Source organism: Pipra filicauda, unplaced genomic scaffold, assembly GCF_003945595.2.
Source record: "Pipra filicauda isolate LSUMZ 115617 unplaced genomic scaffold, ASM394559v2 scaffold37_size4185640_pilon, whole genome shotgun sequence".
Lineage (NCBI taxonomy): Eukaryota > Metazoa > Chordata > Aves > Passeriformes > Pipridae > Pipra > Pipra filicauda.
In genome coordinates, this window is record NW_024104509.1 from 667,159 (window position 1) to 687,115 (window position 19,957).

General features: G+C 40.2%; 1 protein-coding gene across 1 annotated transcript in view; it reads right to left on the reverse strand.

Moving 5' to 3' along the window:
* The window catches only part of PCSK5 (proprotein convertase subtilisin/kexin type 5), a 261,077-nt gene that overhangs the window by 33,802 nt on the left and 207,318 nt on the right, over nucleotides 1–19,957 (reverse strand). Inside the window, exons 22-24 of the mRNA XM_027729025.2 lie at nucleotides 13,054–13,190; nucleotides 10,879–11,076; nucleotides 10,464–10,532 (exon numbers count right to left, since the gene is read on the reverse strand). Of these exons, the coding sequence (XP_027584826.1) occupies nucleotides 10,464–10,532; nucleotides 10,879–11,076; nucleotides 13,054–13,190 (404 nt within the window). The remainder of the gene's footprint in view (nucleotides 1–10,463; nucleotides 10,533–10,878; nucleotides 11,077–13,053; nucleotides 13,191–19,957) is intronic.

Here is a 19,957-nt window from a genome sequence, read left to right on the forward strand (position 1 = left end):
TTATGTTCTTTTGTTGTTCTGCCAATACACATATATCCTTTAATAAAGGGTTGTTATTTTCCCTTTTTCCGTACTTCCTCGATTGGAGCCTCTTAATTTTGGATTTACAATTACTGAGAGAGAGGAGTTTGGTCTACCGCATAACTCATCCTCCTTAGCAAAACACTTCAGTCTCCTTTAAACTGAGACAAGGACACACCAAAAGAGATCGTTAAATTTGTTTGTGGGTTTAGTAACTAATTCTCCATGGACTTTCTGGCTTTTATGGAGAAAGGACTCTTTCCTTTCTTGCCTGTGGGATGTTCTGATGACTGTTTCTTCCTAACTGCCCTCTCAGTTTTACCTGTATGGATGGCTATCTATGTAGCTCAGTTTGAGTCAGATCTCAGCAGTAATTGCAAAGAAAGACAAAATTTATGGTTTTTCTCTGGAAAGAGATTAGAAGAAACAAGTATTAGGTAAGTGACCATTAAGTAAAGATAACATATTTTGAGTTGATTTAGGATCTAAAGGAAAATATCTGGTAAAACATGGATAAAAATAGTTAATTTAGATTGTGAGTTGGAATACATAGTGTGGAGAGGGCAAAAAAAAAAGTATCACTAATAGAACTTGTATTCTGCTGCTTACACAAAGTTTAGACAGAAGTGGTAATAGTAAATGCCTTATTAGAAGGCCACAAATTTCATAAGAATAGTTGCTTTGCTGTATTTCATTTGGGAGTGACCTGAAGCCTTCTTCAACCTAAGATTTTGGCGGCAGGAGCAGGGGAGAATTTCTTGACAATTTTGCAAAATGAAATCATGCACTCATTGGACTATGTTAGTGTGAGTTAATTTAGAGGCTCTTTTATAGTATATTATGGCATTTATCAACCCTTACTGAAACATTCCTCTTTCTATCAAAGACACATCCACTAAAGAGAAGATCTATTACCTTCTGTACTTAGTCATAGTTTCTGAATTTAAACTGTTGAGGAATAATTAACATAATTTGGAAAGGAATGCAAAGAGGGCAACTATCTAATAGCCAGCAAAGAGGAGACTAAATAAGTAACTATTACTGCAATAGCAAATTTTATATGTAACATGTGTAGTGTTTGCAAAATCTTGGAAATTAATTGTAAGAATGAACTAAGTCTTGAGAATTTTACGGATATATGCATGTGGTTTGTTCTTTAACACTGTCCTCTTTTAAAATCTGCCACAATCAGTTCTTGGATTAGTGGTAATCAACATCCTATGTTCACTGAGTAATGAGATCTCTGTGGTGCAAAGGGGGTTGATCTATATGATGTCATGCTCCAAAAGACTTCTTGTCTTGACAGCTATTAATATTTTATGTATATTTTAGAGTTTCCATTTGTATTGATTTTATCTTTTCACTCTTTTAAAGACAGAAAGAAAAGTGATTTTGATAGCATTTAAAGCAGCATTCAACTATTTTTAAAACATAAGGCCTTAGACACAAAATACTCCCCTGTTTCGTTCTGGTTTCATTGTCTTTTTTTTAGGTAAATAAATAGTGTCTAGAGTTCATAGAAAAAGTAATTTGGTTTCTTCCCTTGTGTGTAATAAACCGATATTCCTGTTCCCTTCTCCACACCTAGCCTTCTCAAGTACAATTCATTTGGAGTACAGATATAATACAGAAAAGGTATGTGTCAAGATTAAATACTGGTGAAAGGTCAAACAGTCATGCATTCTGTTAGGACTCTCTGATTTGAAGTGAATTTGTGTTCTTTTCTACTCTGGGATTGCGGTATGGGCATTAATGTTAAAAGCACAGCATTGTTATGCTGGAAGGGTATTTTGCTTCAAATATGTCAAGGAACAGTGTAATTTGGTTTTTGTGGGTTTTGTTTGTCTGTGTTTTTTTTTAACATTACTATAGAGGCTTAATAAAATATTTAATACATATGTTATTCCACATTAAAAATTAGTTCCAGATCATTTTGGACATCCTTGTCACTCTTTCACTCTGTCTGAGTGTTCACGGTATTTAGATAGATCCTAATTCTGGAAACTTTAACTGGCTAGCCCACTATACTTTGGAGTAGCATTTATTCAAAGGATTCCATTCAACTAGACCCAGATCTTGCTGTGACTCATATGCAGAGTTTATCTGCTGTATACAATAAAGCAGAGAGTTGAAGTAGGGTGCAACAGTACACTCTGCAGGACCTGAATTTTTGTTTTAGCTTCCTGTTTCGTTTATGAATTTTTTTTAAAAATTAATTTCTTTAACTATTAATTGGCTCAGACATAAGCTTGGAGTGTGCTGAATACATTCAACTTATTTTGCATTCAGTAGTAGTTCAGGATATTCTGTACCTGGGAATTAATGTCTAGTTTACATTTCTTTTCCAGTTAATTAAATGTAGTGAAAATTATTTTGTATTACATTGCAGTTTTCCTTTAATGGCCAGCCTGCAGTAGTTGTTTAATTTCAGAAGTTACTGCTCAACTTTATTTGTCTTTTACACCCCTGAACAATAATTTAGATTAATCTAAAAAAATGAACCATAAATTGTCATATATCACCAGCAAGAATAATTATATGTTTTAACTATGCTAGACCACTTTTTCTTTAGTTTTTATGGCATCTCAATTAAAAAAAACTGACTGAAAAACTATGTATTGGGTGAGAACTCCCTAGTATCTGACCAGACGTTGTTGACCCAACCCAAATCTCTGTAGTGAGATTTGCAATGCATATGAAGCTCCGAAGTGTGACTTCAAGCAGAGAAGTTATTGCTTACAGGGCTACAAAGAAGAACTAGAGTTCATTCCTACTCCTAGCAAAAGAAAAGAGTACTTCAACAGAAATGAGATCAGGACGTCAGCAGTTTGTCTTAGGTTCTATTCTATCACTCAGATGTTCTGTTATCTTTTGATCTTACTCTACTCGCCATGGTTTCCACCTGGCAAAATCTCAGTGTGATGATTTCAAGATGCAAGAAAGCTGAACACTACTAAAACTGAACTTTCTGTGTGTTGAGTTGCATTTTCTGAACATGAACATTGTGTTGAGACTATCCCTTGTGTTTGAATAGTTTCCTACTACACAGGTAGTTCCTTTGAGTGAAAAACATTACCCAAAGGATGCTTTCCTACAAGCAGTAATAGAGATTTAGGGCCAAAGGTCCTAAATTTATGTTAGACATCAATACAGGTTTAACCACTAATTTGAACATCTGGATTCTGTTGGTCCCCCATTAAAAACATATTTATGCATGAAGAACTCTTTGGAGCCATCTTCTCTATATGGGGAGAATCCAATGCTACAGTCAGTAAGTGGTTCTATGATGCAATTCCTTATTTGAAAGATCAAGAGGCTGAGCTTTAGACTGGTATAAGCCCAAAGAATTGAGTACACAATGAGGTAGAGTTGCTAGAATAGAATAGAATGGTTCTAGTTGGAAGGTACCTACAATGATCATCTAGTCCAACTGCCTACCAATTCAGGTCTGAACAACAGTTAAAGCACGTTATTAAGGACATTGTCCAAATGCCTCTGAAACACTGACAGACTTCGGGCATCAAACACCTAGTTGGTCAACCCTGTTCCAGTGTTTGACCACTCTTGTGGTTAAAGAAATGCTTCGTGACGTCCAGTCTAAACCTCCTTAATGCAGCTCAGAATCGTTTCTACATGTCCTCTCATTGGACACAAGGGAGAATAGATCAGCACTTCCCTCTCCACTTCTCCTCTTTAAGAAGCTGTAGAGAGCAATGCAGTCATCCCTCAGACTCCTTTTCTCCAGTCTAAAGAAACCCAGAGTCCTTTGCCATTCTTTATATGACTGGCCTTCCAGGCCTTCCAACTATCTACACACAGTACCTCAGGTGATGCCCACCATGGGTGAATACAGTGGCATAACTGTTTCTGGCTGGTTATGCTGTGTTTGATGCACCCCAGGATGCAGTTTGCCCCCGTAGGCTGCCTGGACACATAGCTGAGTCACATTGAACCTAATGTCAAGCAGCATTCCCAGGTTCCTCTCTGCGGGGCTGTTTTCCAGCCACTCCTCTCCCAGTCTATACTCATGTCCAGAACTCCTCTATCCCAGGTGAAGAATCTTGTGATTATAAAAAACCAAAGTTCTGATGGAAGCACTAGCCTTGGAGTCAAGTGTTTATGTCTCCGGCTCACCTGTTCCTTCCAACATCCCTCTCTCTTTGTGGGAGGATTGAGGAAAACACTACCTGCGCTCCTGAATCAAGAATAACAGAATCAATTAGGCTGGAAAAGCCCTCTAAGATCAGTGAGTCAACCTTTGACCAAACACCACCACGTCAATTAGTCCATGGAACTAAGTGCCATATCCAGTCTTTTCTTAAACACTTCCAGGAATGATGGCTCCACTGCCTCCTTGGGCAGTCCATTCCAATGTCTAATCATCATTTCTGTAATGTCCAAACTAAAGCTCCCCTGGTGCACCTTAAGTCTATGTCTCTTATCCTGTCACTAGTTGCCTGAAAGAAGAGGCTGATCACCACAATGCAGAGTACAGGGGGAAGAATCACTTCCTTAGTCCTTCTAGCCACACTATTTCTGCCATAGGCCAGGATGGCACTGGCCTTCTTGGCCACCTGGGCATATCGCTGGCTCATGTTCAGATGGCTGTCGACCAGTACTCCCAGGTCCTTTTCTGTTGTGTCACTTTCCAGCCACTCTACCCTCATCTTGTAGTACTGCAGGGAGTTATTGTGGCCAAGGTGTAGGACCTACCACTTGGTCTTTCCAGGGTCCTGGAATCTCTTTTGATTGACCTTGATCTTCTTGTTGAAACATCACTGGTACCAATGTGAAAACAGAGGTAGGCTGTATTTTGAAGGCTGTACTAACCTAATCAGGTTTTTTATGAGATCTCTGATTTGGGCCCCAGGGAGGCAGCAAACTTCCTTGAAAAGAGGGTCTGCTTGGCAGATGGTTTAGGTTATATTTATTTTAATGTATTTTTAATTCAGTGATTCCAGCTGAATGATTCAGCAGCTAACATTTCTTGACTATTTCGATTCATTAAGTTCCTCAACTGCAAATTGTAGAAGAAATAGCAATACATGTTTTGTTGTATAAGTAATTTTACAAATACATTCATTGTTTGTTCAGTGGGTTCTGAGCTAGATGAGTTCTGGTCTGATCCAGTAGTTTTCTTCTGTACTCTTATTTCTATGGAGAACTTTAAACTAAAATCTGGAATATTCTGTGTTTTCAGAATTTATGGTTCAATCTCATATCGTAAGTTTTTCCAATGGCTTTCACTTAGCCTGGATTTTACTCAGGAAGTAATTTTTTTTCCCAAAGAAAGAAAAATTACCAAAAAATGAAGTTTTCTTGAATACATACATCTTGTATCTTCAATGTACAAGGAAATTCTCTTTTATCTATACTCTACAAAACACAGCATACTCTAATGTAATGTTCTACCTACACTGAAACATCAGTACTGAAAATCAGAGCACGGTTCCAAAATGTGCTGGGCATTCTTTTCTCACAGATTGCATATTCTGACTCCAGCTTGTGGAAAAAAGTCTAAAACCTCCTCTGCAAGATTAACCTCTTGCAGAAGATTTACTCTGAGATAAAAAAGGATCCTCATCATAATTTTGCTTGGTGTCTTGAAAGCCAAGGTCTATTCATCATCAGGCATGATTTGAAGAAATTAAGTTTGTTTTTCTTAGGTTGCTGTGGGAACCAGATCAATTTTCACTCATTTATCATGTAATGATAAATCTGTACCTGTAAGCTTGAGTCGGTTCAAAGTGCTGCTCTTTTGGCTACCTCACAGGTTCCTTAAGTCTTCTCCAAATACCTTTCTTCTCACTCTCACTGCCTTATAGACTGTATTTTCTTCCATCTCACTCTGTGTAAGGGATCTTGTGGATCATTTGGATAGTATTTATTCTCACTTTCTGCCTTTATAGTTTTATGTTTGCACATAGACCTTATAACCCCGACCAAATGAAATAGTTAGGTTCTGGGTGATCTCTGAAAGCTGCTCAGGCTCTCCACTTTGGCCACTCAGGGTCCTCCCCTTTGGCCAAAACAACCCCATGCAGTGCTACAGCTTGGGGACAGAGTGGCTGGAGAGCAGCCAGGCAGAGAGAGACTTGGGAGTTTGGATTGACAGGAAGTTGAACATGAGCAGCAGTGTGCCCAGATGGCCAAGAAGACCAATGACATCCTGGCCTGGATCAGGAACAGTGTGGCCAACAGGTCCAGGGAAGTGATTCTGCCCCTGTACTCAGCCCTGGGGAGGCCACACCTGAGTACTGTGTCCAGTTCTGGGCCCCTCAGTTCAGGAAGGATATTGAGGTACTGGAGCAGGTCCAGAGGAGAGCGACTAGGCTGGTGAAGGGACTTGAGCCCAAGTCCTATGAGGAGAGGCTGAGGGAGCTGGGGTTGTTCAGCCTGGAGAAGAGGAGGCTCAGGGGAGACCTCATCACTCTCTAGAACTCCCTGAAAAGAGGTTGTAGCCAGGTGGGGTTGGTCTCTTCTCTCGGGCAGCGATCAGTAAGACAAGAGGGCATGGTCTTAAGCTGTGCCAGGGGAGGTGTAGATTAGATATTAGGAAGAATTTCCTTACAGAAAGGGTAATCAAGCATTGGAATGGGCTGCCCAGGGAAGTGGTGGATTTTCCATCCCTGGAGGTTTTTAAGATGAGACTGGATGTGGCACTTAGTGCCATGGTCTGGTAACCACAGCAATAGTGGATCAAGGGTTGGACTTGATGATCTCAGAGGTCTTTTCCAATTGGGCTGATTCTGTGATTCTACTTTACTGGAGCAAGGGGACAAACTTGGGCCTAAATGCCTTTTTGGTAGGCCTTTATTGTCAGGGACACTGCTCCATGGGGTTTCTCAATGTTTGTTTCTTTTGAAAGGTGTCTTCAAAACTGTTTGCTGAACATTCTTCACTTTGCACCCTACTGAGGAGCACTTTATTCTGAGTGTTAGCCTTTGAAAATAGTCCTAGTGTAAAGATTGGAAAGCCATGTCATGCTGCTCTCTGCAGAAATCTGCATGGGTCAAAAGTTGATATACATTGTATTTTTCTTCATGGAGACGAGGTAGTCTGTGGGAAGCCATGGGAACTCTTCATGTCATGTGATGATGTACTTTCACAAGTTGGGTGAGGTGAGTGGAAAAGAATCAGCAAGTAATTAAGAAGTGGGTCAGGAAAATGTGGCTCCATGGGAGATCACTGGCAGGAAAATTGGCACGCAAATTGGGAGAATGGCTGACTTTCACAATTGCTTCTGAGAGGAAGACCTATCCTTCAGTTGATTACTATGAATTTATCAATGATCCACTTGAATTCCATGTATTGCAAACATCTTCCTCCTCAATGAAGTAGGTGTTTATAGTTAGTTAGCAGTATTAGTTAATGGTGTGGCAGTTTCTGCTAGTGAAGTGTATATATGCAAATCCATAGATATTGTATATCTACATATAAGCGAAAGATCCCATGGATACTTCTGCACCAGAGGGGGCAATAGTTCATTGCTGCTCTAAAAAGTAGTCTCAGAGTGTCCAGAATCGGGTTACCAGAGCTGAGGTACCAAAACCATAAAGATAATCTTGGCAGCGTGGACTTGTGATGTATTTAGCTTACTTTCTTAGACACTTTGTCCGATTTTGTGTTTGTCTTTGCTTGCATTGCAGTAGTGATATATTTGAAACTTGTAAGACTTCAGAATTAAACATCCGTACTGAAGTTACCCTTAAGACTTGACTTCTTTGGCTATCCCTTCATATTTCAATGCCTGTGAAAGAGTCTGCCTTTCAGACCTCGTGGGAAAATGTACACATAAGCATGCCAATTAGGCTAGTATGGCATCAAGCAGAGTCAAATGCACTCAAGAGTATGTGGGCAGAAGAAGGTACAAAGGTGAACCCTAATATCTATAGCCATTGTTTGGACACTGTGTACAAAAAGCCATAGATATTTTTGTGATTAGTGCTTTCTAAGGCAATGTTCCTATTACATGTGCCACATCTCGTCGGTGCCTGCAGGCAGAATGGTATTTATGAGCAATAAAGATTCTTTATCTCCTCAGAATACAAGTAATCAATGAAGCAAATCAGAAAGAAAAGAATTGACTGAATTTAAAATAAATCATCATCTGTATTTAAACTACACAGACTTACCTGTCCTTGATTAAGTCTCTCTGACAGTTCCTATCTTTGCTCTTAACCTCCAGTGTTGATACAATAAGGACATATTTGCCACACAGGTGCCTTAAAACAAAACTGACTCCAAACTTGGAGGAAAACTATCTTCCATAAGGATTTCAGAAAATATTACAAACAAACACTGTCAGTATTCCTCCTCACACCTGGTGAAGAATAACCTGCAGTGTTACTTACTGGGTGGGTTTTACACTCTCCTATGAAATACTTGATATGGGATGTAGGAGTATCAAACCAATATAAAAGTATAATACCTGTGTCTTAAACTGTATGTAGTGTCACTACTGATCAAGAAGAGAGGTTGCCCACACAGTCTACCTCCACTACTTGCTCTATTCTGTTGGCCTCTGGCACCATGCCAAAAGGCAACAAATCTTATTAATTTTCTCACCTGTACCAAGTAGGACAAAACTGACCAAGACTGCAGATAGTGGTTTAATTTATTATTTGGTGCCTTGTGAAAAAAATTTTGGAATAAAAAATGTGTGTGGCTAGTATGAAAACAGGTAGTTCTTAATTAGCTTATCTATCGCTCCTAAAAACTAAATTTGTGTCTACAAAAAAGAGAAAAATATAATAATCTTTGTAATTTGTAGACAGTAAGAGAAGCACTTACATTTCATTGCTCCCTATTTACAATGTAATGTCATGGTGGCCTGATATTCCCTTTTGAATTAATAAAAACTCTTTAAGTCACTCTGTGTTCAGTATAACTTCCTAAGGAAGTTAATTACTTTTATTTCTTAGAGTTTATATTGAAGGATCTCAAAACACTTCAGAAAGAGCAGGTGCTGGGAGATTTTCTGTGAGAGAACGGTCTTGGGTCTTCTGTAGATCCACAAATATGCACAAAATGTATTTGCATTTATATATATGAATAACTACTTTTCAATATGTGAACTATATAATTTTGATTCCAGTTGCTATAATGACTACATTTCTCTTTTTTTCCCCACTACACTTCTAGTTGAAATGTTCATAGCATTGAACAACTCCTACACCTGCTCTGCAATTCTTACTCAGATTGAATTCATCAGTGGTGTTGCAAGGAAGATAAGACAAAAAGAGATTGCAAGACCACGTGGCATTCACTTAATTTTTAAGAGTGTCTGTAGAAAGACCATTTAGATATGAAACTAAATGTATCACATTCCTTATTTTCTCATCTAGTTGTTTTAGTACTTGAAGTATTTTTATGGCAGTGCAATTTCTTTACAGCTTTCAAAAAAATCAATTTCTTCTATGAGACAAGCAGTTCAGTTTTAGGTTTGTTTTGCTGGGTTTTTTTAATGAAAGTCTCTCTCTCTAGCTTTCTGATTAGACATGAAAAACTTATTACTCTACTCAACTTATCTATGAATTAAGTTATTGATATGCCTGAAAACTCATTGAATATTGAGAGCAGAAACACAAGAAAACAGCATATCTACCAGACTTATAGTAAGTTGAAGCTTACAAGTTGTGCTTTATTTCAGGAAAACACAGTAATTTGCAAAATCTGCTTGGGACTGTGCTTTTAGCCCACTGCTGGTGCTTCTGTTCCAAACAGAGCTAACAATAAAGCATTGTCTTTGACTCTCAATAATATATGCATCATAACCATAAAGAGTTTCCTTAATACACTGTCCATTGTTAGTCTCTGGCATCTTAATACTTCTGACTTTACACAGCAGTGAAAACTAATTCAGTCTTTGTTTTACCTGCAGCCATTCTGTTGATCTTCAAGCTTTAAAGGGCCTATATTAAGTCAGAACTTTAAGTGCAAGAATCTGAGAGTATATATGTAGCAAATGTTATGGATGATTAATATTTAGGATATCAGTGATCATCTGAGAAAAAATGTAAATGAGCACAACCTCTCTTTCTGTATGCCATTTTTCTGTATGAATAGCCTTCCAGTCTCTTTATGCAGGTTTATTAAGTTAATATACAAAGATCATTCTCTGAATTACTTGCAATTACTATTTTTAAGAAAAATTCCTATGCATCATGCATTTCACCTTAATTCGAAACACAGATTGACACTAAACTATTTCAGAAGAGTAAAAAAGAATTTTAAGTCATAAGTGTTGTGAAGAACATTGAAAATACTAGCATGGGGAAATAACATCCGATAGCTTCAACAAAGATAGTACAGATACTTTTCCTTAACGTCTCTTGACTAATTACTCAGCAGCTTGCACTTAAACTTGTGAAAAGAGTGAGGAGAACTACTTTTTCCCTACTTTAAGAATAAGAATAAAGATTAATAAAGAGAATATTTACCTTCTTTGCAATTCTGGCATCCATCTGAACATGGTATGCAGTCTTCAGAGTCAGGATCTTCCACTTCACCTGTGTTTTGCAAATCATCAATATGGGTTAATTTTAGATAATGAAAGGGCTACATCTGGAAGGACTCAGCAAGGTTCCTGGAAATAAACTTGATTCAAATCAAAAAAGGAGAAATACTCACAGAAATTTGTTTTCTCATTTGTTCTTGTGTAACCCCACTCAATTTGAGGAAAATACTGCTATTTTACATTAACATGACATTAGAAGGGAATCAGAGTAGGAACTTCAGGGCCTGGAGGTCAGGTGTGATTGTATATTCCAAAACAGGATTTGGTTAATATGCTTAACCAGATTTCTGTAACAAATTTAATAGAATATTTGTTAACTCCTGCTGAAGGATGCTTACCTTCTTTACAACTATGCTTCTGACACATGTTTTCAGTAAGGTAGTAGCCTCTGAAACATCTTTTACAGTGATGGGAGTTCAGGCACACCTCACAGTGGCCAGAACAAGGCATACAGGTATGCTCTGCATGGTAGTGACCTGGAGGACAGCTCTCTCTGCACTCCCCTCGATACAAGAAACGTTCAGTCCCTCTTCTGTCTGTGTGGCAAACAAATAGGAAAAAGTTGTCAGCCATAGAAGGCATTTCAGTATAAGAAGAAGCTTTACAAAACACTGGTTCTGTGGTTGAGACACTGACTGCTAGATTTGTACAGTTTTACGCCAGATGAGTTAGCATCTATAAGAGTTTCAGGACCTCAAACATTCCGCTTTCCTGGAGATTTATGGCTTATAAAGATGTCATGCTTGAATAATGACTGTTTACATCCATCAACATAGTAAAATAATGATCAACGCTTTTCCACCACTGAGTTTCCCTTGCAGAGGAAAAATGAGTATTTGTACTGCATTGTACATACAGGTATAGAATTACTATTAGGAAAGCAAAGTGCCTCACTTCACCTTTGGAAAAGACCAGTCTTCGTCCCTAGAATATTCAACTGTAATCTTTACCCTAGTGAATCATCTAGATTTGAATTTGAATAGCAAATATGCAGCTATTTGCTATCAGTACATTAGCATTCTGTAGTGCACAGGAACTGGGAGGTTCCCTGCTTCAAATCCTTCTGAATGAAACCTGTGAAAACACCCATAACTCCATGTGCCATCTGCTGTAACATGGGTAGTTTTCTAATAGGTTACCCTTCAATATAAATTACCCTTCAATATACATTACTGTGCTAAGTGTATTTCATTGCCTTAACTGCAGAGCAAGAATTTGCTTACCATAATTTATTTTTGAAAGTGCTTGCAATATAATAATAATTGCAGCAATAGAGACTAATTGCTGCAATAGTAGCAATAATAGCAATAATAGCAGAAGCACTGTCTTTGTTTCTTTTACTTTTCACGCAAAAATTTTTATAATTAACTTTTCCAGACTCCTAAGGGTGTGAATCTCATCAATGTCTTCATTTCTTAATGCACAGAAACACAAGAACTTCTGTCTATAATAAGGAACAGACCTAAGGAACAACTATACACACTTGCTCTCACATTAGGCCTGAAGTACTGTTTGAAAATGTCACCTACTGAGTCACATTTCCCAAAGTGAAGAAGCCAATATCACAATCAGTATGACTAATTGCCAGCTATGCTAGTGTTTGCTTGTAATCTAAACACTTATTACTAAATAAAGCCTGGGACACTGATGACTAGGACAGACATGGAAGTAGCAGGTGAAATTAAAAAGGCTGTGAATCCATTGGGAGTCCTCAGAATAAAGCTCATTAAAAATTGCTCTTTATTAAGTATATTAGAAACTAAATACTTATTTCCAAAGGAAGCTCAGGTTAGTTAGCATACTTGTATGTAACAGCCTCAGGTGTTACAGCCATTAGGTGTTACAGAGACAAGACAGAATAATTTTTAAAACGGAGCTTCAAAAGGAGAAGGGTTGCTTTTTTGCATTTCCACAAATCTAACTACATTTGCCTGCCTCTCAACCAAAGTTCTATAAAAATGTCTGTTAGTGGTAAGCTTCTCTTTGCAAACTCTGTTTGTTCAGCTGTAGGGACACAGCAATCTGCAGTGGAACCCACCATGTTTGTTTCTTAGCCTTCCCCAGACAGATGTTATGGAAAGTAGCCTGGCTCCCTGCCTGCTTGTGCAAACTTGCAGTATAGCACATCCTGTGCAGAGGCTGGGGGAGGCATGTATGGAAATTTCTTTTCCAGAAACAGGCTACATAGGTTTTCTGTCCATTCCCCCCCCCCCCCCCCCCCCCACCGCCCGTGCTGGTCTTTCTGTTTCTGTTAACGTAGCTCCTCTTGAAAATATACCAACAGAAATGCATTAAGTTGCAAGGACAATACAGAGTTGTGTTTTCTTGTACTATTTAAAAAACAAATTGAGTTCCAATACCCTTAAGAGTTACAACAAGATTACGACAGAGATTGGTAGCAAAAGCGCTACTCATTTTATTGACTCTTAAAAACTGGCCCTGAGAGCTGGGGGAAAAGGGAACTTGGAGGCCAAGGGAGGGGAAAAAAACTGGCAAGAAGAAATATTTCTTACCTGTTCCACAAGAGGTGCATTTGTTAGGTTCACTTCCACTGCAATCCAGGCAGGTGTGATGGCACACATGACATTGTCCTTTGAATTCAAACTTTCCTCTAGGGCATTGCACAACACAGCGACCATCGTCAAAGACTCTTTTAAAGAGGATAGGGTATGATTACAAATTTAGCAACTACTTGTTCGTTAAATTTAAAGGAAGCTAAAAAGAAACTCAATATATTCTTCCCTCACTCTATTTACAAGAGTATTTGAACTTTAATCCTTCGTTTTCCCAATCCTATTCATAGTATTTACTATATGAAAAGTGTTTTGAACTTGAATCTTAGACTTCAAAGATTATTTTTCTTCGAGACTTTTTCTGAGAAGAATTACCTTTTGATCCTTTACCTAGATGTACTTATACCATAGTCCATGCAGTAGTCATTTATGTCTGCTAGAAAGTAAGCAGAACTTGGTCTTTCTCTGTGAATGAATAATCCACCTGTTTTACTTTTAAGACTCCCTTTGAAAAGTACTGTGACTTCAGTAAAATGATTTGTAGATAAAGTCAAACATCCATCTGAACTTGGCCTTTAGGAGCTGTACTTTTTCACTCGCATATTGTCAAGCTTTAGGAATGGTATTCCCCAATTTTGTGCTCTCAGTGAAACACTCCAAACCATGTGCTTCCCTGTACTCCTCCCTCTCCCTTGCAGCAGGATGGAGAAGAGAATTGGAGGCACAAAAGATAAAGATCACAGTCTGAGGTAAGAACAATTTACTGCAAACAGCAATGAAATAAGAAAACAAACAAGAACAATATTAATAACAAATTGTACAATAGGCAAATGATTAACCTCTCACCACTATACCACGAAGCCCTCCAGCTTGACCACACCATACTATGTGACCTGGAAAGGGGCTCCTTCCCCTACCCCTGGAAATGATGAGAGATAGTTCTGAACATGCTCCTCCTGCAAAAATGAACCCTGTTGTGACTGAAACCAGGACATTATCCACTTCTTATTTTATACCATCTTTGTCAAGCCCAGATATTCCAACTTCCAATTATACATATATATCTCTCTCTATATGTACACACACACACACACACACATATATATATATGTATATACAGAAGAACAGGTGTCATTTCCATAGCCAATAGCTGTCCCTCCAAGATGGCTCCTGAGTTCATTTAGTCCATGACTGTGGGTTCTATCCATCCTAGATGTCTTTCAGGGCAGGAGTACTGTCAGCTGGTTGCAAGCTGCATCAGGAGCTCACAGCTGGTGTATCTGGAGCAGTCCATCCTCATTGTCCATGGTAGGTATGGCATACAGTGGCAGTGTCATTTAGCAACCAGTATTATACAACTCAACATTACAGACTGTTCTCACCCAAAAATCTAATCCCCTTGAGGTACACATCATGTTTCCCTGTCCCTCTGCTTTACCCACCAAGTGCACCCAGGTCCTTGAGGAAAAACAATCCCAACAATGGGTTTACTTTTGCTTGAGGCAGGACTAATCCAAAGTGTCTTCCCTAACATATTTCTCATATGCACCACAGAGACTTTATCCCCTTCTGGTGGGGGTTTTGATTGGGCAGGGCCAGCTGGATTGGTAGAGACTTTAGCATTAACTAACTAGTTGCCCTTTGTTAAATGTAGGTCCTAATGTTTGAAGGTTCCCCCATCCATTGCTTTAAATGTGGTTTTTATAGTCCATTGTACTGTTCAATTTTCCCAGAGGTGAGTATATGATAGAGAATGTGATATATCTACTCAATACCGTGCTTTCTATGAGGCTATTTTAAATGAGTTCCTGTTGTCCAACTCAGTTCTTTCTGAGGTGTCATGTTGGCACAGGACTTGCTTTTCAAGGCCCAAAGGGGTGTTCCAAGCAGTGGTGTGAGGCACAGGGTATGCCTCCAGTGGATGTTTCCATGTAAGCATGTACCGTTTGCTTGGCGTGTTTGCAGGAGTGTGATGTAATCATATCTGCCAGGTCTCCATATATTTATATTTCAGTCATCATTCACCATACCACAGAGGGTTAGATTGGCCTGCTTGATTGCAGCACGTTTCAGAGTTATGGATAACCTGGGAGTGTGCATGGTTGAGTCCTCCCCTTGATCATGACCCTATCTCTATGTTGCATCTTTTCCCTAATGACCTGAGGCATCACAGGCCCACTGAGCCAGAAATAATTCACTCATGTTGTCAGTCCAGATCCCCTGAGATATTTTAATCTTGGCAGCCCGATTCACCTGTCCATTGTTGTGATGTTCTTCAGTAGCCCGACTCTTGGGTACATGTGCATCTACAATAATGTACTTTTACAGCCATCTTCTCTACCCAGACAGTGACGCCTTGCCAGAATTCAGCAGCCCGGGTAAGTTTACCTCTATCCTCCTAATTCATCTTTCTCCATCAGTCTAGTCAACCCCACAGGGCATTTGCTACCATCCACGAGTCAGTGCAAAGGTAGAGCACTGGCCATTTCCCTCATTCAGTGATATCTAAAGTTAGCTGAGTGCCTTTCAGGTCTGCAACCTGACTTGATCCACCTTGTCCCTCAGTAGATTCTGTGACTCATGACATAGGACTCCATACTGTAGCTTTCCATTTTTGATGTATCCCTACAATAGGGCAGGAAATGTCAGTAAAGAGAGCATGTTGCTTTTCATTTTGTGGTAGCTGATTAAACGTGGGGGCCTCCTCAGCATGTGTCACCTCCTTCTCCTCCCCTGACGATGAGAGTTTGAAATTTTCACCTTCAGGCTAGTTCATGATGACTTCCAAGATCACTGGTCGAGTAGGGTTTCCTATTCAAGCTTGCTATGTGATCAGCATGATCCACGTAGTATCAGTGGCATGATGTGCGGAAGGGACTTTCCCTTTGAACATCCAGCCCAACACTGGCAGTTGGGGTGCCAGGAGGAGCTGTGCTTCTAATCACTTTTAAAGCAGCTCAAATCCCTTCATAAGCTACCAATATGTCTTTTTTAGTTAGGGTGTAACAGGTCTCAGATCCTTTGTATCTCTGACTCCAGAACACCAGTCAATCCAGCACTCCAGAATCCTTGAGTCTCCACTGGTACTTTTTGCCAGAGACTCCAGGAAGGAGTTCTGGGAGTTCCAGGAAGGAACCATTCTCCCCAGCTGCAATGTAGAGAACATTTTTCACATCTTGTCCTGTCCTGACTGGCCCAAGAGCTACTGCATGAACAATCTCCTACTTAATTTGCTCAAAAGCTTGTTGTTTTTCAGGCCCCCACTTAAAATCATTCTTCTTGTGGGTCACATGGTAGAGAGGGCTTACAATCTGACTGTAATGTGGAATATACACTCTCCATAAACCCACAGTGCCTAGGAAAGCCTCTGTTTCCTTTTTTGCTGCTTGCTGGGGAAATAGCTGCTGTTTTGTTGACCATCTGTTGGAATCTGATGACATCCATCTTGCCACTTTACTCCTAAAAACTGAATTTCCTGGGCAGGTCCCTTGACCTCACTTTGCTTTATGGCAAAACTGGCCTTCAGGAGGATCTGAATTATCTTCTACCCCTTTCTCAAAAATGTCCTCTGCTGTGTTGCCCCACACAATGATGTCATCAATGTATTGCAAGTGTTCTGGAGCCTCACCCTTTTCCAGTGCAGTCTGGGTCAGTTCATAACAAATAGTGGGACTGTGTTTCCACCTCTGGGGCAGTTGTTCCCAAGCGTACTGGACACCACACCAGGTGAAAGCAAAATGGTCTCCATGCCAAAGGAATGGAGAAAAATGCATTAGCAATGTTGATGGTGGCACCACTTTGCTGCCTTGGACTCCAGTTTGTACTGAAGTTCCAGCACGTCTCACACAGCAGCATTGAGTGGTGGTGTGACTTCTTTCAGGCCGTGATAGTCTACTGTCAATCTCCACTCTTCACTGGACTGTTAAAGAGTGAGTGAGTCTTGCTGACTTCTCCCTGGCTCTCCAGTTCATGAATCATCTCATGGTTGGGGGTCACAGAGTCCTGGCTGGTGCAGTATTGTCAACAGTGCACTGCTGTGGTAGCGATCGCCACCCGTTGTTCAGTGCCACAGCAGAAGGGTCCTCTGAGAGACCCAGGAAGGTATTCAGTTGTCTAATTTCCTCTGTCTCCACAGCAGCTATACTAGAAGCAACAATGCCTTTTTGATCCTTGAAATACCCTCTTCTGAGATAATCTATGCCAAGGCTGCACGGGGCCTCTGGACCAGGCACAGTGGGGTGTTTTTACCATTAATTCCCAGTCAGGCTCACTTCAGCTTCCAGTACAATCAGCTGTTGCGATTCCCCTGTCACTCCCAAAATAGAGATGGATTTTGCCCCTACATTTCTTGATGGCATCAGGGTGTGTTGTGCACTGGTGTCAAATAAAGCCTTACACTTTCATGTAAGATTCAATAACCTGATGTGTCAGGTTATTGAATCTACATAGTCCAAAGATCCAATTGTCCCTTTCCTCTACCTGGCTGAAGGCAGAGCCCCTCTATTTCTGTTCATAGTACTTGTAGCTCCCTTCTTGCAAATAAGTAATGGAGGTCCCCTCAAGAGAATCAAAGGTAAAATCAGCTCTCCTATTCTGTGTGAGGACTTGCCCACTGGAAACTGAAGTGATATTTATGCTTGAAGAATTGTGGTTGTCCTTCCTTTCAACTCTTGTGACCATGTTGCCAGGGCAGAGGTGAATTTTCCATCCCACTTCCTCATACCATCTCCACTGTTGCACAGGAAAAAACGCACTTTGTGGTGTGTACCCTCTTTCTCACAAAGTGGGGTGCCTTCTATTAGCAGATGCTCTGGTCTATACCAGTGGGGAATGGAACATTTCCTCTCTAATTTGCTTGAGTCTTTCGAACCTGTCTGCAGTCTTGGAAAGTCTTTCCATAGCTGAGATGCTGGTCGGTAGGGAGGAAAGGAGACGATCAGAGAATCATAGCATCATAGAATCAACCCAGTTGGAAAAGACCTCTGAGATCATCAAGTCCAACCCTTGATCCACTACCGCCATGGTTACTAGACCATGACACTAAGTGCCACATCCAGTCTCTTCTTAAAAACCTCCAGGGATGGAGAATCCACCACTTCCCTGGGCAGCCCATTCCAATGCTTGATTACCCTTTCTGTAAAGAATTTCTTCCTAATATCTAATCTACACCTCCCCTGGCACAGCTTAAGACCATGCCCCCACCTGGCTACAACCTCTTTTCAAGGAGTTGTAGAGAGTGAGGAGGTCTCCCCTGAGCCTCCTCTTCTCCAGGCTGAACAACCCCAGCTCCCTCAGCCTCTCCTCATAGGACTTGTGCTCTCCCACGTTCTGTACCACTCATGACTAGCTGCCCTCAGGGTCAATCTCTGAATGACCTTCCTTGAACTCTGTCCTGACTCTAAACTTGGTGTTCACTGTACTGACTCTAAACATGATATAGACCGTACTGAGGAGACATAGGAGACATAGCAACAAGAGCATACTTTCCTTAACATCCACAGGAAATTCAAAACTCTCAAAAGCTATTGTAACAGTTCTGAAGAAGAAAAAACTGGGGAAAATCACTGACCCCTGTTCTCCCCATCGAGTATGATTGTTAATGGCCTCTCAAAGGTAGTGCCCGAGATAAGGGTAGGAGAGCCACACTGAATATACACACTAAATGACCCTCCTTGCCGCTGATGTTATCATGTCATAAGTTGATATCACACAGTACAGCAACAAAGTAATCCTGATCCTTCTCTGTCCTCTGAAAAAGAACACTGCTAGGAGCATAAAGTGCGTATATGGAAATACATATATGATTAGGTACCACAACCATGTGAGCAGACCAAGCAATATTGCGACCAGTGCCTCTGGACCTAATACAAGAAATTCTTAGTTCAAATTTGTTTCCAGCCTACTCTGGGCAGATTTGTTTCTGTCTCAACCCTTCATGTGTCACATTGGGCACCAAATAAGGCTGTCGTGGTTTAGCAATGGTATTCCCCAGTTTCATGCTCTCACCAAAACACTCCAAACCATGCGCTGCTTGTACACTCCCCCAACCCCATCCCCTGCAGCCGGCTGGAGAGGAGAATTGGAGGCACAAAAGGCAAAGAACATGGATTAAGATAAAAATAATTTAATGGAAACAGCAATGAAATAAGAAAACAAACAGGAACAGCAACAATATTGATAACAAAGGGTACAACTGGCAAAAGACTCACATGCGAGTGCTCATCACTATACCATTGTGGAACTCCAAACAACACCTGACTGCGCCATGCTACATGACCCGGAAAGGGACTCTTTTCCGCCTGCCCCCAGAACTAATGTGAGGTAGTGTAGAATAACCTCCAGGTCCTTAACTCTGTCCTGTCCAGAATCAGGACACATATCTACAAACACTTAGGACTTATGCTGCTGAATGTTCTCCTTTCACTGGATGATTAAGTATTTTGTTAAAGAATTCTTTTATGTGAAGACATTTATGGTCCATTTTTCACTGCTACTTAATGTCTACTGTTTTAATCTGCTTGGCGAAAAATAGAAAAGCATCAGTTCATATTTGAGTATTAAAAGAATATAAAATAAAGTTGGCTCAATTTTGACAGTGTTTGTGTAATTAAGAAAGTAAGAAAAGAGAGGCTGCAATCCTCCACACTTAACTGCTTGGATCACTTTTGTATCTGAGGACTTGGGACTCAGTTTCTAGAAAAGCTGAGCACCATTCTGGATGTTAGTACAGGCTTTGAGCTTTTCTGTACACTTGGCAACAGTAGGCTCTCCGTAATATTAAGAAAATGCATGCTTTTTTGGAGCCAGACAATGGCATTAAAGAATGTCTGGAATATGCCTTCATAAATTTGAGTTGCTATGATCATTGTTGGATTTATTCTGAAAGGAGAAAAATATCTGCAGA